The sequence below is a fragment of the Scyliorhinus torazame genome, chromosome 5, assembly GCF_047496885.1.
Source record: "Scyliorhinus torazame isolate Kashiwa2021f chromosome 5, sScyTor2.1, whole genome shotgun sequence".
Classification (NCBI taxonomy): domain Eukaryota; kingdom Metazoa; phylum Chordata; class Chondrichthyes; order Carcharhiniformes; family Scyliorhinidae; genus Scyliorhinus; species Scyliorhinus torazame.
The window spans coordinates 3,950,130-3,975,375 of record NC_092711.1 but is presented as its reverse complement, the minus strand read 5'-3'; the positions used below and the strand labels follow the sequence as shown (position 1 = coordinate 3,975,375).

Here is a 25,246-nt window from a genome sequence, read left to right as displayed (position 1 = left end):
GGGAAATGGGGGAGAGCGCGGGGGGGGAAATGGGGGAGAGCGCGGGGCGGTAAATGGGGGGAGAACGCGGGGGGGTAAATGGGGGAGCGCGCGGGGGGGTAAATGGGCGAGAGCGTGTGTGGGTAAATGGGTGAGAGCACGGCGGGGGGGGGAAATGGGGGAGAGCGCGGGGGGGAAATGGGGGAGAGCGCGGGGGGGAAATGGGGGAGAGTGCGGGGGGGAAGATGGGGGAGAGCGCGGGGGGGGAATGGGGGAGAGCGCTGGGGGGAAATGGGGGAGAGTGCGGGGGGGAAATGGGGGAGCGCGCGGGGGGGGGAAATGAGGGAGAGCACGGGGGGGGTAAATGGGGGAGAGCGCGGCGGGGTAAATGGGGGAGAGCGCGGGGGGGTAAATGGGGAGCGCGCTGGGGTGTAAATGGGGGGAGCGCGCGGGGGGGGGTAAATCGGCGAGAGCGCGGGGGGTGTAAATGGGGGGAGAGCGCGGGGGGTGTAAATGGGGGGAGAGCGCGGGGGGGTAAATGGGGGAGAGCGCGGGGGGGTAAATGGGGGAGAGCACGGGGGTACATGGGGGAGAGTGGGGAAGAGCGCGGGGGGGTAAATGGGGGAGAGCGGGGGGTGTAAATGGCGGAGACCGCGGGGGGGTAAATGGGGGAGAGCGTGTGGGGGTAAAGGGGTGAGAGCACGGCGGGGGGGGAAATGGGGGAGAGCGCGGGGCGGAAATGGGGGAGAGCGCGGGGGGGAAATGGGGGAGAGCGCGGGGGGGAAATGGGGGAGAGCGCCGGGGGAAATGGGGGAGAGCGCGGGGGGAAATGGGGGAGAGCGCGGGGGGGAAATGGGGGAGAGCGCGGAGGGAAATGGGGGAGAGCGCGGGGGGGAAATGGGGGAGAGCGCGGGGGGAAATGGGGGAGAGCGCGGGGGCGGTAAATGGGGGAGAACGCGGGGGGGTAAATGGGCGAGAGCGCGGGGGGGTAAATGGGCGAGAGCGCGGGGGGGTAAATGGGCGAGAGCGCGGGGCGGTAAATGGGAGAGAGCGCGGGGCGGTAAATGGGGGAGAGCGCGGGGGGGGGTAAATGGGCGAGAGCGCGGGGGGGTAAATGGGCGAGAGCGCGGGGGGGTTAAATGGGGGAGAGCGCAGGGGGGTAAATGGGGGAGAATGCGGGGGGGGTAAATGGGGAGAGCGCGGGGGGTAAATGGGGGAGAACGCGGGGTGGTAAATGGGGGAGAGCGCGGGGGGTAAATGGGGGAGAGCGCGGGGGGGGTAAATGGGGGAGAGCGCGGGGGGTAAATGGGGGAGAGCGCGGGGGGGTCAATGGGGGAGAGCGGCGGGGGGTAAATGGGGGAGAGCGCCGGGGGGGTAAATGGGGAGAGCGCGGGGGGTAAATGGGGGAGAGCGCGGTGGGGTCAATGGGGGAGAGCGCGGGGGGTAAATGGGGAAGAGCGCGGGGGGGGAAATGGGGAAGAGCGCGGGGGGGGAAATGGGGGAGAGCGCGGGGGGGAAATGGGGGGAGAGCGCGGTGGGGAAATGGGGGAGAGCGCGGGGGGGGAAACGGGGGAGAGCGCGGGGGGGGAAACGGGGGGAGAGCGCGGGGGGGAAACGGGGGAGAGCGCGGGGGGGAAATGGGGAGAGCGCGGGGGGGAAATGGGGGAGAGCGCGGGGGGGAAATGGGGAGAGCGCGGGGGGGAAATGGGGGAGAGCGCGGGGGGGTCAATGGGGGAGAGCGCGGGGGGTAAATGGGGGAGAGCGCGGGGGGTAAATGGGGGAGAGCGCGGGGGGTAAATGGGGGAGAGCGTGGGGGGGGTAAATGGGGGGAGAGCGCGGGGGGGTAAATGGGGGAGAGCGCGGGGGTTAAATGGGGGGAGAGCGCGGGGGGTAAATGGGGGAGAGCGCGGGGGGGTCAATGGGGGAGAGCGCGGGGGGGTAAATGGGGGAGAGCGCGGGGGGTAAATGGGGAGAGCGCGGGGGGTAAATGGGGGAGAGCGCGGGGGTAAATGGGGGAGAGCGCGGGGGGGTCAATGGGGGAGAGCGCGGGGGGTAATTGGGGAAGAGCGCGGGGGGGGGAAATGGGGGAAGAGCGCGGGGGGGGGAAATGGGGGGAGAGCGCGGGGGGAAATGGGGGAGAGCGCGGTGGGGAAATGGGGGAGAGCGCGGGGGGGAAACGGGGGAGAGCGCGGGGGGGAAACGGGGGAGAGCGCGGGGGGGAAACGGGGAGAGCGCGGGGGGGAAATGGGGGAGAGCGCGGGGGGGAAATGGGGGGAGAGCGCGGGGGGGAAATGGGGAGAGCGCGGGGGGGAAATGGGGGAGAGCGCGGGGGGGTCAATGGGGGAGAGCGCGGGGGGTAAATGGGGGAGAGCGCGGGGGTAAATGGGGGAGAGCGCGGGGGGTAAATGGGGGAGAGCGCGGGGGGTAAATGGGGGAGAGCGCGGGGGGGAAATGGGGGAGAGCGCGGGGGGGAAATGGGGGAGAGCGCGGGGGGGAAATGGGGGAGAGCGCGGGGGGGAAATGGGGGAGAGCGCGGGGGGGAAATGGGGGAGAGCGCGGGGGGGAAATGGGGGAGAGCGCGGGGGGGGAAATGGGGGAGAGCGCGGGGGGGAAATGGGGGAGAGCGCGGGGGGGAAATGGGGGAGAGCGCGGGGGGGAAATGGGGGAGAGCGCGGGGGGTCAATGGGGGAGAGCGCGGGGGGTCAATGGGGGAGAGCGCGGGGGGTCAATGGGGGAGAGCGCGGGGGGTCAATGGGGGAGAGCGCGGGGGGGAAATGGGGGAGAGCGCGGGGGGGAAATGGGGGAGAGCGCGGGGGGGAAATGGGGGAGAGCGCGGGGGGGGAAATGGGGGAGAGCGCGGGGGGGAAATGGGGGAGAGCGCGGGGGGGAAATGGGGGAGAGCGCGGGGGGGAAATGGGGGAGAGCGCGGGGGGGAAATGGGGGAGAGCGCGGGGGGGAAATGGGGGAGAGCGCGGGGGGGAAATGGGGGAGAGCGCGGGGGGGAAATGGGGGAGAGCGCGGGGGGGAAATGGGGGGAGAGCGCGGGGGGAAATGGGGGAGAGCGCGGGGAGGAAATGGGGGAGAGCGCGGGGGGGAAATGGGGGAGAACGCCGGGGGGGAAATGGGGGAGAGCGCGGGGGGGAAATGGGGGAGAGCGCGGGGGGGTAAATGGGGGAGAGCGACATGGGGAGCAACGTAGAGCGGGTGGGCCGCGCGCAGGGTAACGGCAGGGACTTATGCTGTTGGGAATGGCGGGGGGGGGTGTTGGGAATAGAGACACGGTGGCGAGCACCAGAGGGAGGCAGCAAGGGGGATTAGGGAGAGAGGCAGGGTGCCCAGGCCCATGCCAGCCCCGCCACCACTGGCCGAGGTACTCACTGTGCACAGGCCTTTACTCGGAGCGGAGAGCAGCAGCTCGGCCCCCTCCACGTTCTTCCGCCGCCCCCGCTTCTTCTTGGCCAGCGACTGGCCGTCGGCCAGCTGCCCGTTGACGGCGTGCCTCCACAGGGGGTTGCTGCCGGCGCTCAGCACCGCGTCCAGCTGGCACCGGACCGTGTCCGGGTCGGGCTCGCCCACCGGCCTGTAGTGGTCCGGGGGTAGCTTCAGGGGGGAGGCCCGGTCGAGGAGTGCAGAAGGGGTGAGGGGGGTGGGCCTGAGTGGGTCAGCACCCGTTTCTTGCCCACTGTCCGATGCTGACTGCATGTCCTGAATACTGCTCATGTACTGCCGCAGACGTGCCCGCTCGGCCTCCATTTCCAGCTTCTTAGGCCGTCCTCCTGCGGAGGGAGACGGAGAGGCTGGATGAGTGACAACTCCACACCCATGAGAGGAGACCGAGTACAGGCTCCCTCAGCCCTCGCTCCAGGGCCTCAGGCAGCAGGTGGTCGATGGGAGCCAGGCCGGTGATCAGGAGCAGGAAACACCTTCCCACTCCCCGGGCCGTGCTAGACCCGGGAACGAGGGGCTGCCCGCAGAACGCCACCGAAATCAAATGTAGGAAATTAGGGGTTGAGTGGGAAGGATGCAGAGGGAGGGGAAAGTAACAGGGAGGTGGACCTTCATCAGGTCGACAGAGAGAGCGAGAGAGGGGGCGGGAGAGGGGGCGAGAGAGAGGGCGAGAGAGAGGGCGAGAGAGGGGGCGAGAGAGGGAGCGAGAGAGGGAGCGAGAGAGGGAGCGAGAGAGGGGGCGAGGGAGCGAGAGAGGGGGCGAGAGAAGGGAGGAGAGAGGGGGCGAGAGAGGGGGCGAGAGAGGGGGCGAGAGAGGAGGCGAGAGAGGAGGCGAGAGAGGGAGCGAGAGAAGGGGGGAGAGAGGGCGAGAGAGGGAGCAAGAGAGGGGGGAGAGAGGGCGAGAGAGGGAGCGAGAGAGGAGGCGAGAGAGGGAGCGAGAGAAGGGGGGAGAGAGGGCGAGAGAGGGAGCGAGAGAGGGGGCGAGAGAGGGCGCGAGAGAGGGCGCGAGAGAGGGCGCGAGTGAGAGAGGGCGCGAGTGAGAGAGAGAGAGAGGGCTGAGCAATTGAATACATACTTTGGTTCTGTCTTCACAAATGAGGACACAAATCAGATCCCAGAAATGTTGGAGAATGAAAGGTTTGGTGAGAGGGAAGAACTGAGGGAGATCAACATTAGTAGAGAAATGGTGCTGGGAAAACTGATGCCATTGAAGGCGGATAAATCCCTGGGGCCTGAGAATCTGCATCCCAGAGTGCTTAAGGAGGCGGCTCGGGAAGTAGTGGATGCATTGGTGGTCATCTTCCGGGATTCTATAGACTGGAACTGTCCCTGCAGGTTGGAGGGTAGCTCACGTCACTCCGATATTCAAAAAGGGAGGTAGAGAGAAAGCAGGGAATTATAGACCAGTAAGCCTAACATCGGTAGTGGGGAAAATGCTTGAATCCATTATCAAGGGCTTTATAGCGGAACATTTAGAAAGCAGTGGCAGGATCAGTCAGAGTCCGCATGGATTTATGACGGGAAAATCATGCTTGGCAACTCTGTTGGAATTCTTTGAAGATGTAACCAGTACAGTCGACAAGGGGGAGCCAGTCGATGTGGTGTATTTGGACTTCAAGAAGGTGTTTGACAAAGTCCCGCATGAGAGATTATTGTGCAAAATTAAAGCGCATGGGATTGGGGGAAATGTATTGAGGTGGATAGAAAACTGGTTGGCGGAGAGGAAACAAATAAGAGGGATTAATGGGTCCTTTTCAAATTGGCAGGCAGTAACCAGTGGGGTGGCCGCAGGGATCGGTGCTGGGACCCCAGCTATTCACAATCATTATTAATGATTTGGATGAGGGAACAAAATGTAACCTCTCAAAGTTTGCAGATGATACCAAGTTGGCGGGAGGGTGAATTGTGACGAGGATGCAGGGATCCTACAGCAAGATCTGGACAGGTTTGGCGAGTGGACAAACCAATGGCGGATGCAGTATAATTTGGATAAGTGTGAGGTTATTCATTTTGGAAGCAAAACCAGGAAGGCAGATTACGACCTGAATGGGTGTAAATTGGGAGAGGGGGGTGCGCAGCGGGACCTGGGTGTCCTTGTGCACCATTCGCTAAGGTAAGCATGCAAGGTGCAGCAGGCGGTAAAGAAGGCGAATGGTATGTTGGCCTTCATTGCGAGAGGTTTCGAGTATAGAAGCAGGGATGTGTTGCTGCAATTATACTGGCCCTTGGTGAGGCCTCATCTGGAGTATTGTGGGCAGTTTTGGTCTCCTTCTCTGAGGAAGGATGTTCTTGCTCTCGAGGGAGTGCAGCGAAGGTTTACCAGACTGATTCCAGGGATGGCGGGACTGTCATATGAGGAGAGATTGACTCGGTTGGGATTGTTCTCGCTGGAGTTCAGACGAATGAGGGGGGATCTCATAGAGACGTATAAAATTCTAACAGGACAGATGCAGGGAAGATGTTACCAATGATGAGTGTGTCCAGAACCAGGGGTCACAGTCTGAGGATTCAGGTTAAACCATTTCAGACAGAGATGAGGAGACATTTCTTCACACAAAGAGTGGTGAGCCTGTGGAATTCATTACCACAGGAAGTAGTTGATGCTAAAACTTTGAATATATTCAAGAGGCGGCTGGATGTAGCACTTGGGGGGAATGGGATCAAAGGCTCTGGGGAGAAAGCAGGATCAGGCTATTGAGTTGGATGATCAGCCATGATGGTGATGAATGGCGGAGCAGGCTCGAAGGGCCAAAAGGCCTCCTCCTGCTCCTATCGTCTATGTTTCTATGACAGGTCCCCAGTGTGGTTAAGGCGAGAGAAGGGAGTCCTCCCCCTCTCACCCCACACCCCCTGCCTCGCCGCCCAACGGGACTCGGAGTAAATTAGTGCAGGCGGTTGCACAGTCCCGGTGCGGTTGAAGGCGATCAGGCGGAAATGGTGATTCCCCCCCCCAGGCAGAGGGGGAGAAAATCGGGTGGAGTGGATGGAATATTCCTGAGGGTGGGAGGAGGGAGAGGAACTGGAGGGGAGGTGGCACAGGTACCGGGGAAGGGATCGGGTCGGCAGTGGTTTCCCGGAGCAGGGGGAGTGGTAGGAGGGGTCCCCGGGGCAGGAGGCAGAGAGTTGGTCACGCGCCGCTTTTACGTACATTGTTAATTTTGACCGTGAACTCCTTCTCGTGAATATGTTTCTTCACCTTGGTGAACTGGGCTGAGGCCGCGTCTTCGTCAATGGTCAGACTCCCAGGGGTCGGGACTGGCGAGTCCCCCGGACTAGCCAGCAGCAAGGGGGTACACGGGGCATCCCTCAAAACAACGTTGGACTCACACAGCGGGCGTCCTGGAGTCGGCCAGCTGCCAAGCAGCACCGTCTGACACACCATGTCAATTCGATTGATCAGCAGGCGATCCTGTGGGGAAACAGAGGAACTTCAGAGAGATAGATGACTCGGGCGAGTGGGGGTGGGGGTGGGCGAGAGGACGAAAGGGCGGGCGCGGGTCGAGAGAGGGTGATCAGAGTCAGTCGGAATCAGAGCACAGGGAGACAGCGAGATAGCGGAACAAGAGAAAACGCTGGAAAATCTCAGCAGGCCCGGCAGCATCTGTAGGGAGGAGAGAAGAGCGAACGTTTCGAGTCCGATGGCTCTTTGTCAAAGCTCACAGACAGAGAAAGTGGGAAATATTTGTACTGTGGGGTGAGAATGAAAGAGGAGTCGTAGCCACAGAAACCCAGGGAAACCGGGGTGCTAATGGCCACAGAAACCAAGGGAACAGAGTTGCTAATGGCCACAGAAACCAACGGAACAGAGTGCTAATGGCTGTCCCCAGAGAGGACAAAAGATGTGAAAGGCCAAACAGCAGAGAAACTGTCTATAATCGGAGAGACCAAACGCAGACTGGGTGATCGCTTTGCTGAGCATCTTCGGTCTGTGCGCATTCAGGACCCTGACCCTCCCGTTGCTTGCCAGTTTAGCACACGACCCTGCTCCCATGCCCACATGTCTGTTCTTGGCCTGCTGCAATGTTCCAGTGAAGCTCAACGCAAACTGGAGGAACAACATCTCATCTTCCGGTTAGGCAGCTACAGCCTTCCGGCCTGAACATCGAATTCAACAACTTCAGATGATCACACCTCGACCCATTTGTTGTCATCCAATTTCATTTCAACTGTCTCTTACCATTTCTTTATTTCTTGTCTTTCCTTATATATATTAACCCCCCCCCCCCTCAATCTTATCCACCTTTCCTTCACCTTTCTCCTCTTTGCTTCCCCCTTCCCCTCCCCCCACATCTACAGTTCACCCTCTGATGTTAGTTTCTCTGCTGTTTGGCCTTTCACATCTTTTGTCCTCTCTGGGGACTGCCATTAGCACTCTGTTCCGTTGGTTTCTGTGGCCATTAGCACTCTGTTCCCTTGGTTTCTGTGGCCATTAGCACTCTGTTCCCTTGGTTTCTGTGGCCATTAGCACCCCGTTTCCCCGGGTTTCTGGGATTATGACTCATCTTTCATTCTCACTCCACAGTATAAATATCTCCCACTTTCTCTGTCTGTTAGTTTTGACAATTTTTTAGTAGAATTTACAGTGCAGAAGGAGGCCATTCGGCCCATCGAGTCTGCACCGGCTCTTGGAAAGAGCACCCTACCCAAGGTCAACACCTCCACCCTATCGCCACAACCCAGTAACCCCACCCAACACTAAGGGCAATTTTGGACACTAAGGGCAATTTATCATGGCCAATCCACCTGACCGGCACATCCTTGGACTGTGGGAGGGAAACCGGAGCACCCGGAGGAAACCCACGCACACACGGGGAGGATGTGCAGACTCCGTACAGACAGTGACCCAAGCCGGAATCGAACCTGGGACCCTGGAGCTGTGAAGCGATTGTGCTATCCACAATGCTACCGACAAAGAGTCATCGGACCCGAAGCGTTAGCTCTTTTCTCCCCCTGCAGATGCTGCCAGGCCTGCTGAGAGTTTCCAGCAGTTTCTCTTTCGTTTCAGATTCCAACGTCCGCCGTAATTTGCTTTTATATAGAGGAACCAGGAGACACACACAGTTACGATGCAGCTGTGAGCCCCAGAGTGTCCTCGGGCTAGCATGGACATGGTGGGTAGAATGGCCCCCGCTTCTGCGCTGGAACGTTTCTATGGTTCTATGACGGGAGAAAGTTGGAATCGCTGGCTGATTTCCAACCTCCCTATCCCAGCCAAGGCCAGGGGATGGAGCCAGACCCCACCAACTTGGCTTTGAGCGTTTAAAGTTCCGCGCTGTCCTCCTCAGAGCGCCGAACGCTGCCAAGCTTTGTATCAGCTGAACATTGTGTAATTGTGCGCCGTACGCCCAGGCCGAGGCCATTAATGTTTGTCAGGGCTAGGCACGGATTCCCTGGGGAAACACCTCTACAAACCAGCCTCCCGCCCAGAAAACACCCACTACCCACTGTTCAGATTTACACCTCCGCTCCCGCCTTTACTCCACGGACCTCAGCTTTGCTGACGGGTCTGTCATGCGGCGTCAGAACGCCCGGGGGACGCTCACACCTTATCCGGCAGTGCTCCTTCTGTTGCCCCTTCATGAAGCTGGACCCTGTAGGTTGTAGCCACCTGGGATGGCCACTTCCAGAATACAAAATGGACATTTCCAAAGATCGCAGGGAAAAATGGACAATGTTAAGAAAGCAGGCAGGCACAGAGCCTGTCTGCATATTGGAGAAACAGCTCCCAGACCAGACTGAAACTGTAGGCACATTAGCACGTGGATGGACCATCTCCGAGAACAAAGGAAGATACTTAAGTAACCGATCTGGGCCCAGGCCTCGCGGCGCCAGTTCCCCAAACCGAAAGCAGGAAACAAAGCCAGGCCGACGGCCACCGAGGACACGCCCGGCTATCAGGGCACCCACCCCTTTATCGGTCAGGATCAATGCGGATGATCAAGAAACGTCCCAATTGATTGGGGCCAAGTTCAAGGTCCGCCCAAAAGCGCGCGAAGCCCCCTTCGGGTATAAGAAGAAGGCGGCCCCAAGATAGAATCGCCCTCTTGGACTTGGCTCTCACGGCGGAGAGACCCGACAACCAGCTACACCAGAAGCAAGGAAGTCCAAGGTCGACGCTCGCTACCAGACGGACGACCTTAGCTGTTCCCCTCTACCACTTCCACCCCAGCAGCCTCAGGACCGAACAACGGCTATTGAAAGCAGAACTAGGGAGCATAGCCTCAAAAAAAGGGGAGCTAGATTTAGGATGGAGTATAGGAGGAACTTCTTCACCCAAAGGGTTGTGAATCTCTGGAATTCCTTGCCCAGTGAAGCAGTTGAGGCTCCTTCTTTAAACGTTTTTAAGAAAAAGATAGATGCCTTTCTAAAGAATAAAGGGATTCGGGGATATGGTGTACGGGCCGGAGAGTGGAGCTGAGTCCACAAAGATCAGCCATGATCTCATTAAATGGCGGAGCAGGCTCGAGGGGCCAGATGGCCTACTCCTGTTCCTAGTTCTTATGTTCCTCTGGCTGAGTGGGCCTCCGAAGCTAAGTATAGGCTTAGCAGTAGTGATAGTTTAGTCTGGAGTATTTCGTGCATGAGTAGATATTGGTGTGTGTAAATAAATAGTACTGACTTTGAACTAACTAAATGGTGTACCGACTCTTTGATCCGTATTCGGGTTTGAACCTTGTGGCGGTATCGAGAGATACCTGGCGACTCTAAAGCAAACGTAATTAGAATTAAGGAAGGGCGACCATATTGACCGGCATATTCAGAAACAACCCAGGAGAGCAACAAGGTGTGTCTGTGAGCGCATCGGTGTGCTTGGGTGAAGCTGGAGAGTGGGGCAAGCTTGCTCTCACCTTGGGCCAGTCAGAAGTCGCAAACCGGGGCTTGTCCTGAAGGAAATCCCGAGGCCGGGCTCCGTATCGTCGTTCAGGAATCCATCCTGGGTCTCGTCCCGAGAAGTGTTGACCGAGATCATGCTCTCCTCGTCGTAGGTCTTCGAGTGCGATGCAGCTTCAGCTGTAACACAGGAAGGTAGGTTTAATCAAGGGGCTGGGGGGGGTCTCTGTGGGGACATGTCTACCCTGCGCCCTTCCTTACTGGGATTGTGACCCGCGGGCTAAGGACGTTCTCTCGGGTGCAGTTCAAAAATCGTATGCCCTTCCCTCTGCTCCTGAGCCAACTGGTGTTTGGGTGGTTGGCGTTACGGCCTAGTTTTTGGACTCACAAAGTGGCTTACAAGTTCGCTCATTAATCCCTTCCACGACTCGGGGCTCCACGGACCCCATCTGGCGGCCTCGCCTTCCCTCAACCCTCGTTTGACGCGTCACTTGGTCGCACAAATCTGGCCGCTTTGGAGTCCCAGGCGGGGGGGGGGGGGGGGGGGGGGGGGGGGGGGGGGGGGGGGGGAGAGAACGTGAGACCGTTCACCAGGGCAGGAAGAATAAAGAGGCAGAGAGTTCCTCAGGGTTGAGAACGATTGCTGAATTCCCCGGTGCAGAAGGATCGGGGTGCCCTCGTACACGCGTTAGTGGAGCAAATAATCAGGAAGGCGAACGGAATGTTAGCGTCTCGCAGGAGAGGGATTGAACACAACAGGAAAGATGTTATGATTCGGTGGGCAGCGCGGTAGCACAGTGGTTAGCACAGTTGCCTCACAGCTCCAGGGACCCGGGTTCCATTCCCGGCTTGGGTCACTGTCTGTGCGGAGTCTGCACGTTCTCCCCGTGTTTGCGTGGTTTCCTCCGGGGGCTCCGGTTTCCTCCCACAGTCCAAAGACGTGCAGGTTCGGTGGATTGACCGTGCTAAATTGCCCTTCAGCGTTCAAAAACGGTTAGGTGGGGTTACTGGGTTATGGGGTGGGGGTGTGAGCTTGGGTCGGGTGCTCTTTCCAAGGGCTGGTGCAGACTCGATGGGCCGAACGGCCTCCTTCTGCACGGTAAATTCTATGAAAAGTCGGTAAAGAGGGACATTGGCGAGACATCTCGAATACCGAGCACAGTTCTGGTCTCCTGCTTTAAGGAAGGGTGTGAATGTGTTGGGGGGGGGCGGCTCAGAGGAGATTAACTGGATCGATCCGGGAATGAGGAAAGGTTGGACCCACTGGGCCTGTTTCCGTTGGGAGTTTAGGAGAGTGAGGGATGGGGGGGGGGGGGGGGGGGGGTCGATGAGGAATGCGAACCTCAAACACAAACATCAGCCATTCTCTTATTGGGGATATAGCAGCAGGCCATTCAGCCCTCGAGCCTGCCCCATCATTCAATGAGATCATGGTTGATCTGTGATCCAACTCCATATACCTGCCTTTTACCCATAATCCCTGCCTTTTACCCATAATCCCTTCCTATCTTTGCTTGACAGAACATTCCAGCGCAGTACAGGTCCTTTGGCCCTCGATGTTGCGCCGACCTGTGAAACCTCTCTAAAGCCCATCTACACTATTCCATTATCATCCATATGTCTATCCAATGACCATTTGAATGCCCTTAGTGTTGGCGAGTCCACTACTGTTGCATGCAGGGCATTCCATGCCCTATGATGAAAGAACCTACCTCTGCCATCTGTCCTATATCTATCTCCCCTCAATTTAAAGCTATGTCCCCTCGTGCTAGACATTACCATCCGAGGAAAAAGGCTCTCACTGTCCACCCTATCCAATCGTCTGATCATCTGGTACGCCTCAATTAAGTCACCTCTTAACCTTCTTCTCTCTAACGAAAACAGCCTCAAATCCCTCAGCCTTTCCTCATAAGATCTTCCCTCTAAAATCGCTGGCTTTGAAAGCGGACCAAGGCAGGCCAGCAGCACGGTTCAATTCCCGTAACAGCCTCCCCGAACAGGCGCCGGAATGTGGCGACTAGGGGCTTTTCACAGTAACTTCATTTGAAGCCTACTTGTGACAATACGCGATTTTCATTTCAGTTCATTCATTCTGGTAAATCTCCTCTGCACCCTTTCCAATGCTTCCACATCCTTCCTGGAATGCAGCGACCAGAATTGCACGCAATACTCCAAATGCGGCCGCACCAGAGTTTTGTACAGCTGCAACATGACCTCATGGCTCCGAATCTCAATCCCTCTACCAATAAAAGCTAACACACCACCGTACGCCTTCTTAACAACCCTCTCAACCTGGGTGGCAACTTTCAGGGGTCTATGTACATGGACACCGAGATCTCTCTGCTCATCCACACTACCAACAATCTTACCATTAGCCCAGAACTCTTAACAACTCGCTGTGTAAAAAACATTCTCCTCATTTCCCCCTCTGCTTCTTTTACCGATTTAGAGTGGTTTCACAGGTCGGCGCAACATCGAGGGCCGAAGGGCCTGTACTGCGCTGTAAATGTTCCATGTTCTATGTCCTTTAACACAAACATCTATCTCCGATTTAAAATTAACTGTTTTTGCTTCACCTGCTGTGTGTGGGAGAGAGCTCCAAACCTCTACCCACCCTTTGAGTGAAGAAGTTCTTCCGAACATCTCTCCTGAACGGTCTGGCCCTAATTCTTAGACTCTGCCCCCCCGAGTTTTAGAATCTCCAACCCAGTGGGAATAGTTTATCTTCATCTACCCTGTCTTTCCTTGTTAATATCTTCAATCAGATCACCCCTTAACTTTCTAAATTCGAGCGAAAACAGGGCTAATTTGTGTAATCTCCTCTCGTAACTCAGCCTCTGTAAACCTACACTGCACTCCCTCCAAGTCCAAAATATCCTTTCTTTTAAAAGAAAAATTTAGAGTACCCAATTCATTTTTTTCCAATTAAGGGGCAATTTAGCGCGGTCAATCCACCTAACCTGCACATCTTTGGGTTGTGGGGGCGAGACCCACGCGAACACGGGGAGAACATGCAAACTCCACGTGGACAGTGACCCAGAGCCGTGATCGAACCTGGGACCTCGGTGCCGTGAGGCAGCAGGGCTAACCACTGTGCCACCCTCAAAATATCCTTCTTCAGGTGTTAGGTGAGCCAGAGCTGCTCACAGTGACTCTGAGTGGGGTCTAGCCAGGGTTCTGTATAGCTGCACCTCAATCCTCGTGTCTTTATACTCCAATCCTAGAACATAGAACATTACAGCGCAGTACAGGCCCTTCGGCCCTCGATGTTGCGCCAACCTGTGAAACCACTCTAAAGCCCATCTACACTATTCCCTTATCGTCCATATGTCTATTCAATGACCATTTGAATGTCCTTAGTGTTGGCGAGTCCACTACTGTTGCAGGCAGGGCATTCCACGCCCTTACTACTCTCTGAGTGAAGAACCTACCTCTGACATCTGTCCTATATCTATCTCCCCTCAATTTAAAGCTATGTCCCCTCGTGCTAGACATCACCATCCGAGGAAAAAGGCTCTCACTGTCCCCCGTATCCAATCCTCTGATCATCTTGTATGCCTCAATTAAGTCACCTCTTAACCTTCTTCTCTCTAACGAAAACAGCCTCAAGTCCCTCAGCCTTTCCTCATAAGATCTTCCCTCCATACCAGGCAACATTCTGGTAAATCTCCTCTGCACCCTTTCCAATGCTTCCACATCCTTCCTATAATGCGGCGACCAGAATTGCACGCAATACTCCAAATGCGGCCGCACCAGAGTTTTGTACAGCTGCAACATGACCTCATGGCTCCGAAACTCAATCCCTCTACCAATAAAAGCTAACACACCGTAACGCCTTCTTAACAACCCTCTCAACCTGGGTGGCAACTTTCAGGGATCTATGTACATGGACACCGAGATCTCTCTGCTCATCCACACTGCCAAGAAACTTACCATTAGCCCAGTACTCAGTCTTCCTGTTATTCTTTCCAAAATGAATCACCTCACACCTTTCTGCATTAAACTCCATTTGCCACCTCTCAGCCCAGCGCTGCAGCTTATCTATGTCCCTCTGTAACTTGTAAAAGTTACAGAGGGACATAGATGTCTCCTCTCGATATAAAGGCTAGTATTCCATTCGCCTTTCTGATTATTCCCTGCACTTGTCCCTGGCATTTTAAAGATCTCCTGATCCCCCACCCAGTGAATTTAGCTTCATTTAGAAAGTGCTCTGCTTGATCCATTTTTGGTCCAAAATGGACAACCTCCAACTGCTCACATCGAAATCCACCTGCCACGTTTTGTCCATTCACCTCAAAGAACAGAGAAATGTACAGCACAGAAACAGGCCCTTCGGCCCTCCAAGCCCGTGCCGACCATGCTGCCCGACTAAACTACAATCTTCTACACTTCCTGGGTCCGTATCCCTCTATTCCCATCCTATTCATGTATTTGTCAAGATGCCCCTTAAATGTCACTATCGTCCCTGCTTCCACCACCTCCTCCGGTAGCGAGTTCCAGGCACCCACTACCCTCGGTGTAAAAAAACTTGCCTCGTACATCTACTCTAAACCTTGCCCCTCGCACCTTAAACCTATGCCCCCTAGTAATTGACCCCTCTACCCCGGGGAAAAGCCTCTGACTATCCACTCTGTCTATGCCCCTCAATTTTGTAGACCTCTATCAGGTCGCCTCTCAACCTCCGTCGTTCCAGTGAGAACAAACCGAGTTTATTCAACCGCTCCTCATAGCTAATGCCTTCCATATCAGGCAACATCCTGGTAAATCTCTTCTGCACCCTCTCTAAAGCCTCCACATCCTTCTGGTGGTGTGGCGCCCAGAATTGAACACTATACTCCAAGTGTGGCCTAACTAAGGTTCTATACAGCTGCAACATGACTTGCCAATTCTTATACTCAATGCCCCGGCCAATGAAGATAAGCATGCTGTATGCCTTCTTGACTACCTTCTCCACCTGTGTTGCCCCTTTCAGTGACCTGTGGACCTGTACACCTAGATCTCGCTGACTTTCAATACTCTGGAGGGTTCCACCATTCGCTGTATATTCCCTACCTGCATTAGACCTTCCAAAATGCATTACCTCACATTTGTCCGGATCAAACTCCATCTGCCATCTCTCCGCCCAAGTCTCCAAACAATCTAAATCCTGCTGTATCCTCCGACAGTCCTCATTGCTATCCACAATTCCACCAACCTTTGTGTCGTCTGCAAACTTACTAATCAGACCAGTTACATTTTCCTCCAAATCATTTATATATCCTACAAACAGCAAAGGTCCCAGCACTGATCCCTGCGGAACACCACTGGTCACAGCCCTCCAATTAGAAAAGCATCCTTCCATTGCTACTCTCTGCCTTCTATGGCCTAGCCAGTTCTGTATCCACCTTGCCAGCTCACCCCTGATCCCGTGTGACTTCACCTTTTGTACCTCGCCTGTTAATATCCCTTTGTCGTTTTAAGCTGCCGTCTACACTGTCTGCAAGGCCACCCAATTTTGGATACGTGACTTCCTCTGCCATCATCCAGGTTGTGAACGAACAGCGGGAGTAATTGAGGCCGCAGCACAGATCCCTGTGGGACGCCTCTGGTCACCTGCTGCTGGTTATTGAATGGCGGGAGTGGGTCCGCGGGGCCTCGGCCAACTCCTGTTTCAGATGTTCATCACCCCCCCTCCTCACAGCTGTAATCGCTTCTTTAACCAACAATGCTCTATCCCCACATTTTAAATCCCCCTTCTATCCCGGAAACGCCAGGGATGCTGAGCTGCCGTTTCTGTCCTCCGTTAAGCCACGTTTCTGGCATCGCGATGATTATCAAGCTGTATCTGTGCCCCCCGCTGAGAGGGGAGCCCCCCCCCGCCCCGGGTTGAGAGAGAGGAGCCCCCTTCCCCCCCCCACACCCTGTCTAGCAGGTGGTGTCCACCCAGGCCAAGCATACTCACAGCCTGGCTTGTCATCCGGATCCTTCTCGTCATCGCTGACCTCCGACAGGCTGGGGGAAGCGTCCGGGGAGGAGGACTTGTCCGATTCAGAGTCGGATTCCTTGCCCCAGTCCTCCGCCGCTGCCTGGGGGAGCCGCTTGTCCACCAGTGAGCGGGGCTCGAAGGGACCGTGTCGGTAATCCACCGGGCACAGCTCCACACGGGAACCCAAGCCGGCTGGGCTGCCAAAGTCCTCCTCCAAACCCCGGTGGTCCACACAAGCTCGGCCCCTCTCCGAGGGCTTGGATGGCAAGGGGAGAGCGAGGGGCAGGGGCGAGGCAGTCCTTGCGGTCGGGTACTGGGGTAGAAGAGGGGTAGAGCTCCGGGAGCCGGGGTGCTGGCTCTGGAGGTAATTCAGGCGGCAGGTGCGGAAGGAAAGATCGGGATCGTTCATCAGGTGGCAGTCGGGACGGCTCACGCCGTGCCGGGCAGCGGCGGTCAGCAGCTCCAGGTCGTGGCGTCCACTCTCCCACCATTCTGGCAACTCCGGCGAAGGTTGACACAGCTGCAGGTGTTCCTCCAGCTGTGGGTGGCTCAGGATCTGCTCTCTGACCTTCCGAAGCAGCTCAATCCGGTACAATGTCCGCGTGGCCCGCTCCTCCGTCACCTGCTTCACCAGCATACTCATGTCCGGGTACTCTGCGGAGAGCAAGGCGGAGATGGGACGGCAATACTGACAAGACGCAGGCGGAGGGAGAGCGAGGGAGGGCGAGAGAGGGCGAGAGAGCGAGGGAGGGCGAGAGAGCGAGGGAGGGCGAGAGAGCGAGGGAGGGCGAGAGAGCGAGGGAGGGCGAGAGAGCGAGGGAGGGCGAGAGAGCGAGGGAGGGCGAGAGAGCGAGGGAGGGCGAGAGAGCGAGGGAGGGCGAGAGAGCGAGGGAGGGCGAGAGAGCGAGGGAGGGCGAGAGAGCGAGGGAGGGCGAGAGAGCGAGGGAGGGCGAGAGAGCGAGGGAGGGCGAGAGAGCGAGGGAGGGCGAGAGAGCGAGGGAGGGCGAGAGAGCGAGGGAGGGCGAGAGAGCGAGGGAGGGCGAGAGAGCGAGGGAGGGCGAGAGAGCGAGGGAGGGCGAGAGAGCGAGGGAGGGCGAGAGAGCGAGGGAGGGCGAGAGAGCGAGGGAGGGCGAGAGAGCGAGGGAGGGCGAGAGAGGGAGGGTGAGAGAGGGAGGGGAAGAGGGAGGGGGAGGGCGAGAGAGAGAGCGAGGGCGAGAGAGAGAGGGAGGGCGAGAGAGCGAGGGAGGGCGAGAGAGGGAGTGATGGTGAAAGGGAGGGAGGGCGAGAGAGCGAGGGAGGGCGAGAGAGCGAGGGAGGGTGAGCGAGGGAGGGCGAGAGAGCGAGGGAGGGCGAGAGAGCGAGGGAGGGCGAGAGAGCGAGGGAGGCCGAGAGAGCGAGGGAGGGCGAGAGAGCGAGGGAGGGCGAGAGAGCGAGGGAGGGCGAGAGAGCGAGGGAGGGCGAGAGAGCGAGGGAGGGCGAGAGAGCGAGGGAGGGCGAGAGAGCGAGGGAGGGCGAGAGAGAGCGAGAGAGAGAGGGAGGGGAAGAGGGAGGGGGAGGGTGAGAGAGAGAGGGAGGGCGAGAGAGAGAGGGAGGGCGAGAGAGAGAGGGAGAGCGAGAGAGAGAGGGAGGGCGAGAGAGCGAGGGAGGGCGAGAGAGGGAGTGATGGTGAAAGGGAGGGAGGGCGAGAGAGCGAGGGAGGGCGAGAGAGCGAGGGAGGGTGAGCGAGGGAGGGCGAGAGAGCGAGGGAGGCCGAGAGAGCGAGGGAGGCCGAGAGAGCGAGGGAGGCCGAGAGAGCGAGGGAGGCCGAGAGAGCGAGGGAGGCCGAGGGAGCGAGGGAGGGCGAGAGAGCGAGGGAGGGCGAGAGAGAGCGAGAGAGAGAGGGAGGGGAAGAGGGAGGGGGAGGGCGAGAGAGAGAGGGAGGGCGAGAGAGAGAGGGAGGGCGAGAGAGAGAGGGAGAGCGAGAGAGAGAGGGAGGGCGAGAGTGGGAGGGAGGGAGTAAAAAGATGCAGAGGGAGCGAGGGAGAGAGCGGCAAAACGCAGAGAGAGGGAGGGAGATAGCGGCAAGACTCAGTAAGAGGGATGGAGGGAGAGAGCAACAAGAAGCAGAGAGAGGGAGGGAGAGAGAGAGCAACGAGACGCAGAGAGAGGGAAGGCTTTAGCGACAAGATGCAGAGAGAGCGAGACTGACGAGACGGAGAGAGGGGATGGGAGGGTGAGAACGACAAGACGCAGAGAGAGGGAGGGAGAGAGCAACAATGTGCAGAGGGAGGGAGGGAGCGACAAGACGCAGAGAGAGGGAGTGAGAGAGCAACAAGACGCAGAGAGAGGGAGCGAGTGGAGGGAGGGAGAGAAATAAAGACGTAGAGGGAGGGAGAGAGCGACAAGACATAGAGAGAGGGAGGGAGAGAGCGACAAGACGCAGAAAGAGGGAGGGAGAGAGCGACAAGACGCAGAGAGAGGGAGAGAGCGACAAGACGCAGAGAGAGGGAGGGAGGGAGGGAGAGAGTGACAAGAAGCAGAGAGTGGGAGGGAGCTAGCGACAAGATGCAGAGAGGGAGGGAAAGAGCGACAAAACGCAGAGAGAGGGAGCGAGTGGAGGGAGGGAGAGAAATAAAGACGTAGAGGGAGGGAGAGAGCGACAAGACATAGAGAGAGTGAGGGAGAGAGCGACAAGACGCAGAAAGAGGGAGGGAGAGAGCGACAAAACGCAGAGAGAGGGAGAGAGCGACAAGACGCAGAGAGAGGGAGGGAGGGAGAGAGTGACAAGAAGCAGAGAGTGGGAGGGAGCTAGCGACAAGACGCAGAGAGGGAGGGAAAGAGCAACAAGACGCAGAGGGAGAGAGAGAGCGACAAAACGCAGAGCGAGCGAAGAGAGCAACAAGACGCAGAGAAAGGGAAGGCGAGAGCGACAAGACGCAGAAAGAGGGAGGGAGAGAGCAACAAGACGCAGAGGGAGAGAAAGAGCGACAAAACGCAGAGCGAGCGAAGAGAGCAACAAGACGCAGAGAAAGGGAGGGCGAGAGCAACAAGACGCAGAGAAAGGGAGGGCGAGAGCAACAAGACGCAGAGAGAGGGAGAGAGCAACAAGACGTAGAGGGAGGGAGAGAGCGACAAGACGCAGAGAGAGGGAGGGAGAGAGCGACAAGACGCAGAGAGGGAGAGAGAGCAACAAGACGCAGAGAGGGAGAGAGAGCGACAAGACGCAGAGGGACAGAGAGCGACAAGCCGCAGAGGGAGGGAGAGAGAGCAACAAGACGCAGAGGGAGAGAGAGCAACAAGATGCAGAGAGGGAGGGAGAGAGAGCAACAAGACGCAGAGAGGGAGAGAGAGCAACAAGACGCAGAGGGAGGGAGGGAGAGAGCGACAAGACGCAGAGAGAGGGAGAGAGCGACAAAACGCAGAGCGAGCGAAGAGAGCAACAAGACGCAGAGAAAGGGAGGGCGAGAGCAACAAGACGCAGAGAGAGGGCGGGAGCAACAAGACGCAGAGAGGGAGGAATGGAGGGAGGGAGAGAGCAACAAGACGTAGAGGGAGGGAGAGAGCGACAAGACGCAGAGAGGGAGAGAGAGCAACAAGACGCAGAGAGGGAGAGAGAGCGACAAGACGCAGAGGGACAGAGAGCGACAAGCCGCAGAGGGAGGGAGAGCAACAAGATGCAGAGAGGGAGGGAGAGAGCAACAAGACGCAGAGGGAGGGAGAGAGCAAGACGCAGAGGGAGGGAGAGAGCAACAAGACGCAGAGAGGAAGAGAGAGCAACAAGACGCAGAGGGAGGGAGGGAGAGAGCGACAAGACGCAGAGGGAGAGAGAGAGAGCAAGACGCAGAGGGAGGGAGAGAGCAACAAGACGCAGAGAGGGAGAGAGAGCAACAAGACGCAGGGGGAGGGAGGGAGAGAGCAAGACGCAGAGGGAGGGAGAAAGCAACAAGACGCAGAGAGGGAGAGAGAGCAACAAGACGCAGAGGGAGGGAGGGAGAGAGCGACAAGACGCAGAGGGAGAGAGAGAGAGCAACAAGACGCGGAGGGAGAGAGAGCAACAAGACGCAGAGGGAGGGAGGGAACGACAAGACGCAGAGAGAGGGAGAGAGTGGAGGGAGGGAGAGAGCTACAAGACGCAGAGAGAGGGAGGGAGAGAGCGACAAGACGCAGAGAGAGGGAGAGAGCGACAAGACGCAGAGAGAGGGAGGGAGGCAGAGAGCGACAAGAAGCAGAGAGGGAGGGAAAGAGCGACAAGACACAAAGAGAGGGAGTAAGAGAGCGACAAGACGCAGAGAGGGAGGGAAAGAGCAACAAGACGCAGAGAGAGGGAGGGAGAGAGCAACAAGAGGCAGAGGGAGGGAGAGAGCGACAAAACGCAGAGCGAGCGAAGAGAGCAACAAGACGCAGAGAGGGAGGAATGGAGGGAGGGAGAGAGCAACAAGACGCAGAGGGAGGGAGAGAGCGACAAAACGCAGAGCGAGCGAAGAGAGCAACAAGACGCTGAGAGAGGGAGAGAGAGCAACAAGACGCGGAGGGAGAGAGAGCAACAAGACGCAGAGGGAGGGAGGGAACGACAAGACGCAGAGAGAGGGAGAGAGTGGAGGGAGGGAGAGAGCTACAAGACGCAGAGAGACGGAGGGAGAGAGCGACAAGACGCAGAGAGAGGGAGAGAGCGACAAGACGCAGAGAGAGGGAGGGAGGCAGAGAGCGACAAGAAGCAGAGAGGGAGGGAGAGAGCGACAAGACATAGAGAGAGTGAGGGAGAGAGCGACAAGACGCAGAAAGAGGGAGGGAGAGAGCAACAAGACGCAGAGAGAGGGAGAGAGCGACAAGACGCAGAGAGAGGGAGGGAGGGAGAGAGTGACAAGAAGCAGAGAGTGGGAGGGAGCTAGCGACAAGACGCAGAGAGGGAGGGAAAGAGCAACAAGACGCAGAGGGAGAGAGAGAGCGACAAAACGCAGAGCGAGCGAAGAGAGCAACAAGACGCAGAGAAAGGGAAGGCGAGAGCGACAAGACGCAGAAAGAGGGAGGGAGAGAGCAACAAGACGCAGAGGGAGAGAAAGAGCGACAAAACGCAGAGCGAGCGAAGAGAGCAACAAGACGCAGAGAAAGGGAGGGCGAGAGCAACAAGACGCAGAGAAAGGGAGGGCGAGAGCAACAAGACGCAGAGAGAGGGAGAGAGCAACAAGACGTAGAGGGAGGGAGAGAGCGACAAGACGCAGAGAGAGGGAGGGAGAGAGCGACAAGACGCAGAGAGGGAGAGAGAGCAACAAGACGCAGAGAGGGAGAGAGAGCGACAAGACGCAGAGGGACAGAGAGCGACAAGCCGCAGAGGGAGGGAGAGAGAGCAACAAGACGCAGAGGGAGAGAGAGCAACAAGATGCAGAGAGGGAGGGAGAGAGAGCAACAAGACGCAGAGAGGGAGAGAGAGCAACAAGACGCAGAGGGAGGGAGGGAGAGAGCGACAAGGCGCAGAGAGAGGGAGAGAGCGACAAAACGCAGAGCGAGCGAAGAGAGCAACAAGACGCAGAGAAAGGGAGGGCGAGAGCAACAAGACGCAGAGAGAGGGAGGGAGCAACAAGACGCAGAGAGAGGGCGGGAGCAACAAGACGCAGAGAGGGAGGAATGGAGGGAGGGAGAGAGCAACAAGACGTAGAGGGAGGGAGAGAGCGACAAGACGCAGAGAGGGAGAGAGAGCAACAAGACGCAGAGAGGGAGAGAGAGCGACAAGACGCAGAGGGACAGAGAGCGACAAGCCGCAGAGGGAGGGAGAGAGAGCAACAAGATGCAGAGAGGGAGGGAGAGAGCAACAAGACGCAGAGGGAGGGAGAGAGCAAGACGCAGAGGGAGGGAGAGAGCAACAAGACGCAGAGAGGGAGAGAGAGCAACAAGACGCAGAGGGAGGGAGGGAGAGAGCGACAAGACGCAGAGGGAGAGAGAGAGAGCAAGACGCAGAGGGAGGGAGAGAGCAACAAGACGCAGAGAGGGAGAGAGAGCAACAAGACGCAGGGGGAGGGAGGGAGAGAGCAAGACGCAGAGGGAGGGAGAAAGCAACAAGACGCAGAGAGGGAGAGAGAGCAACAAGACGCAGAGGGAGGGAGGGAGAGAGCGACAAGACGCAGAGGGAGAGAGAGAGAGCAACAAGACGCGGAGGGAGAGAGAGCAACAAGACGCAGAGGGAGGGAGGGAACGACAAGACGCAGAGAGAGGGAGAGAGTGGAGGGAGGGAGAGAGCTACAAGACGCAGAGAGAGGGAGGGAGAGAGCGACAAGACGCAGAGAGAGGGAGAGAGCGACAAGACGCAGAGAGAGGGAGGGAGGCAGAGAGCGACAAGAAGCAGAGAGGGAGGGAAAGAGCGACAAGACACAAATCGAGGGAGTAAGAGAGCGACAAGACGCAGAGAGGGAGGGAAAGAGCAACAAGACGCAGAGAGGGAGAGAGCAACAAGACGCAGAGAGAGGGAGGGAGAGAGCAACAAGAGGCAGAGGGAGGGAGAGAGCGACAAAACGCAGAGCGAGCGAAGAGAGCAACAAGACGCAGAGAGGGAGGAATGGAGGGAGGGAGAGAGCAACAAGACGCAGAGGGAGGGAGAGAGCGACAAAACGCAGAGCGAGCGAAGAGAGCAACAAGACGCTGAGAGAGGGAGAGAGAGCAACAAGACGCGGAGGGAGAGAGAGCAACAAGACGCAGAGGGAGGGAGGGAACGACAAGACGCAGAGAGAGGGAGAGAGTGGAGGGAGGGAGAGAGCTACAAGACGCAGAGAGACGGAGGGAGAGAGCGACAAGACGCAGAGAGAGGGAGAGAGCGACAAGACGCAGAGAGAGGGAGGGAGGCAGAGAGCGACAAGAAGCAGAGAGGGAGGGAAAGAGCGACAAGACGCAAAGAGAGGGAGTAAGAGAGCGACAAGACGCAGAGAGGGAGGGAAAGAGCAACAAGACGCAGAGAGGGAGAGAGCAACAAGACGCAGAGAGAGGGAGGGAGAGAGCAACAAGAGGCAGAGGGAGGGAGAGAGCGACAAAACGCAGAGCGAGCGAAGAGAGCAACAAGACGCAGAGAGGGAGGAATGGAGGGAGGGAGAGAGCAACAAGACGCAGAGGGAGGGAGGGAGAGAGCGACAAGACGCAGAGAGAGGGAGAGAGCGACAAAACGCAGAGCGAGCGAAGAGAGCAACAAGACGCTGAGAGAGGGAGAGAGAGCAACAAGACGCGGAGGGAGAGAGAGCAACAAGACGCAGAGAGAGGGAGGGAACGACAAGACGCAGAGAGAGGGAGAGAGTGGAGGGAGGGAGAGAGCTACAAGACGCAGAGAGAGGGAGGGAGAGAGCGACAAGACGCAGAGAGAGGGAGAGAGCGACAAGACGCAGAGAGAGGGAGGGAGAGAGCGACAAGAAGCAGAGAGTGGGAGGGAGATAGCGACAAGACGCAGCGAGGGAGGGAGAGAGCGACAAGAAGCAGAGAGGGAGGGAAAGAGCGACAAGACGCAAAGAGAGGGAGTAAGAGAGCGACAAGACGCAGAGAGGGAGGGAGAGAGCAACAAGACGCAGAGAGAGGGAGGGAGAGAGCAACAAGAGGCAGAGGGAGGGAGAGAGCGACAAAACGCAGAGAAAGGGAAGGCGAGAGCGACAAGACGCAGAGAGAGGGAGGGAGAGAGGAACAAGACGCAGAGAAAGGGAGGGAGAGAGCAACAAGGCGCAGAGAGAGGGAGGGAGAGAGCAACAAGAGGCAGAGGGAGGGAGAGAGCGACAAGACGCAGAGAAAGGGAAGGCGAGAGCAACAAGGCGCAGAGAGAGGGAGGGAGAGAGCAACAAGAGGCAGAGGGAGGGAGAGAGCGACAAGACGCAGAGAAAGGGAAGGCGAGAGCAACAAGACGCAGAGAGAGGGAGGGAGAGAGCAGCAAGATGCAGAGAGGGAGGGCGAGAGCGACAAGACGCAGAGGGATGGAGAGAGAGCAACAAGACGCAGAGGGAGGGAGAGAGCGACAAGACGCAGAGAGAGGGAGAGTGCGACAAGACGCAGAGAGAGGGAGGGAGGGAGAGAGCGACAAGACGCAGAGTGAGCGACAAGGCGCAGAGGGAGGGAGAGAGCAACAAGACGGAGACTGAGGGAGAGAGCAACAAGACGCAGATGGAGAGAGAGCAACAATACGCAGAGGGAGGGAGAGAGAGCAACAAGACGCAGAGGGAGGGAGAGAGAGCGACAAGACGCAGAGTGATGGAGAGAGAGCAACAAGACGCAGAGGGAGGGAGAGAGCGACAAGACGCAGAGGGAGGGAGAGTGCGACAAGACGCAGAGAGAGGGAGGGAGGGAGAGAGCGACAAGAAGCAGAGAGTGGGAGGGAGAGAGCAACAAGACGCAGAGAGAGGGTGGGAGGGAGAGAGCGACAAGAAGCAGCGAGGGAGGGAGAGAGCGACAAGAGAGCGGTTGGATTACGAGGAGAGGCTGAGTAGACTGGGACTGTACTCGTTGGAATTTAGAAGGATGCGGGGGGGATCTTATAGAAACATATAAAATTATGAAGGGAATAGATAGGATAGATGCGGGCAGGTTGTTTCCACTGGCGGGTGAAAGCAGAACTAGGGGGCATAGCCTCAAAATAAGGGGAAGTAGATTTAGGACTGAGTTTAGGAGGAACTTCTTCACCCTAAGGGTTGTGAATCTATGGAATTCCTTGCCCAGTGAAGCAGTAGAGGTTCCTTCATTAAATGTTTTTAAGATAACGATAAATAGTTTTTTGGAGAATAAAGGGATTAAGGGTTATGGTGTTCGGGCCGGAAAGTGGAGCTGAGTCCACAAAAGATCAGCCATGATCTCATTGAATGGTGGAGCAGGCTCGAGGGGCCAGATGGCCTACTCCTGCTCCTAGTTCTTATGTTCTTATAAGCAGAGAGGGAGGGAAAGAGCGACAAGACGCAGAGAGGGATAGAGAGCGACAAGACGCAGAGAGAGGGAGGGAGAGAGCGACAAGACGCAGAGAGAGGGAGGGAGAGAGCGACAAGACGCAGAGAGAGGGAGGGAGCAACAAGACGCAGAGAGAGGGAGGGAGAGAGC

At 57.7% G+C, this 25,246-nt stretch overlaps 2 protein-coding genes and 1 long non-coding RNA gene across 10 annotated transcripts in view; 1 reads left to right on the top strand and 2 right to left on the bottom strand.

Moving 5' to 3' along the window:
• The window catches only part of LOC140418143 (chromodomain-helicase-DNA-binding protein 7-like), a 242,684-nt gene extending 238,939 nt beyond the window's left edge, over positions 1-3,745 (bottom strand). The window contains exon 1 of the mRNA XM_072501559.1: positions 3,358-3,745. Coding sequence (XP_072357660.1) covers positions 3,358-3,732 — 375 coding nt within the window. The 5' untranslated portion in view covers positions 3,733-3,745. The remainder of the gene's footprint in view (positions 1-3,357) is intronic.
• The window catches only part of LOC140418149 (uncharacterized), a 1,069,702-nt gene that overhangs the window by 782,216 nt on the left and 262,240 nt on the right, over positions 1-25,246 (top strand). The window lies entirely within an intron of this gene.
• The window catches only part of LOC140418141 (chromodomain-helicase-DNA-binding protein 8-like), a 257,962-nt gene continuing 239,387 nt past the window's right edge, over positions 6,672-25,246 (bottom strand). For all 8 annotated transcript variants that reach the window (XM_072501551.1, XM_072501558.1, XM_072501554.1 and 5 more), the window contains exons 32-34: positions 16,199-16,876; positions 10,275-10,437; positions 6,672-6,835 (exon numbers count right to left, since the gene is read on the bottom strand). In XM_072501551.1, the coding sequence (XP_072357652.1) occupies positions 6,823-6,835; positions 10,275-10,437; positions 16,199-16,876 (854 nt within the window). In that variant the 3' untranslated portion in view covers positions 6,672-6,822. The remainder of the gene's footprint in view (positions 6,836-10,274; positions 10,438-16,198; positions 16,877-25,246) is intronic.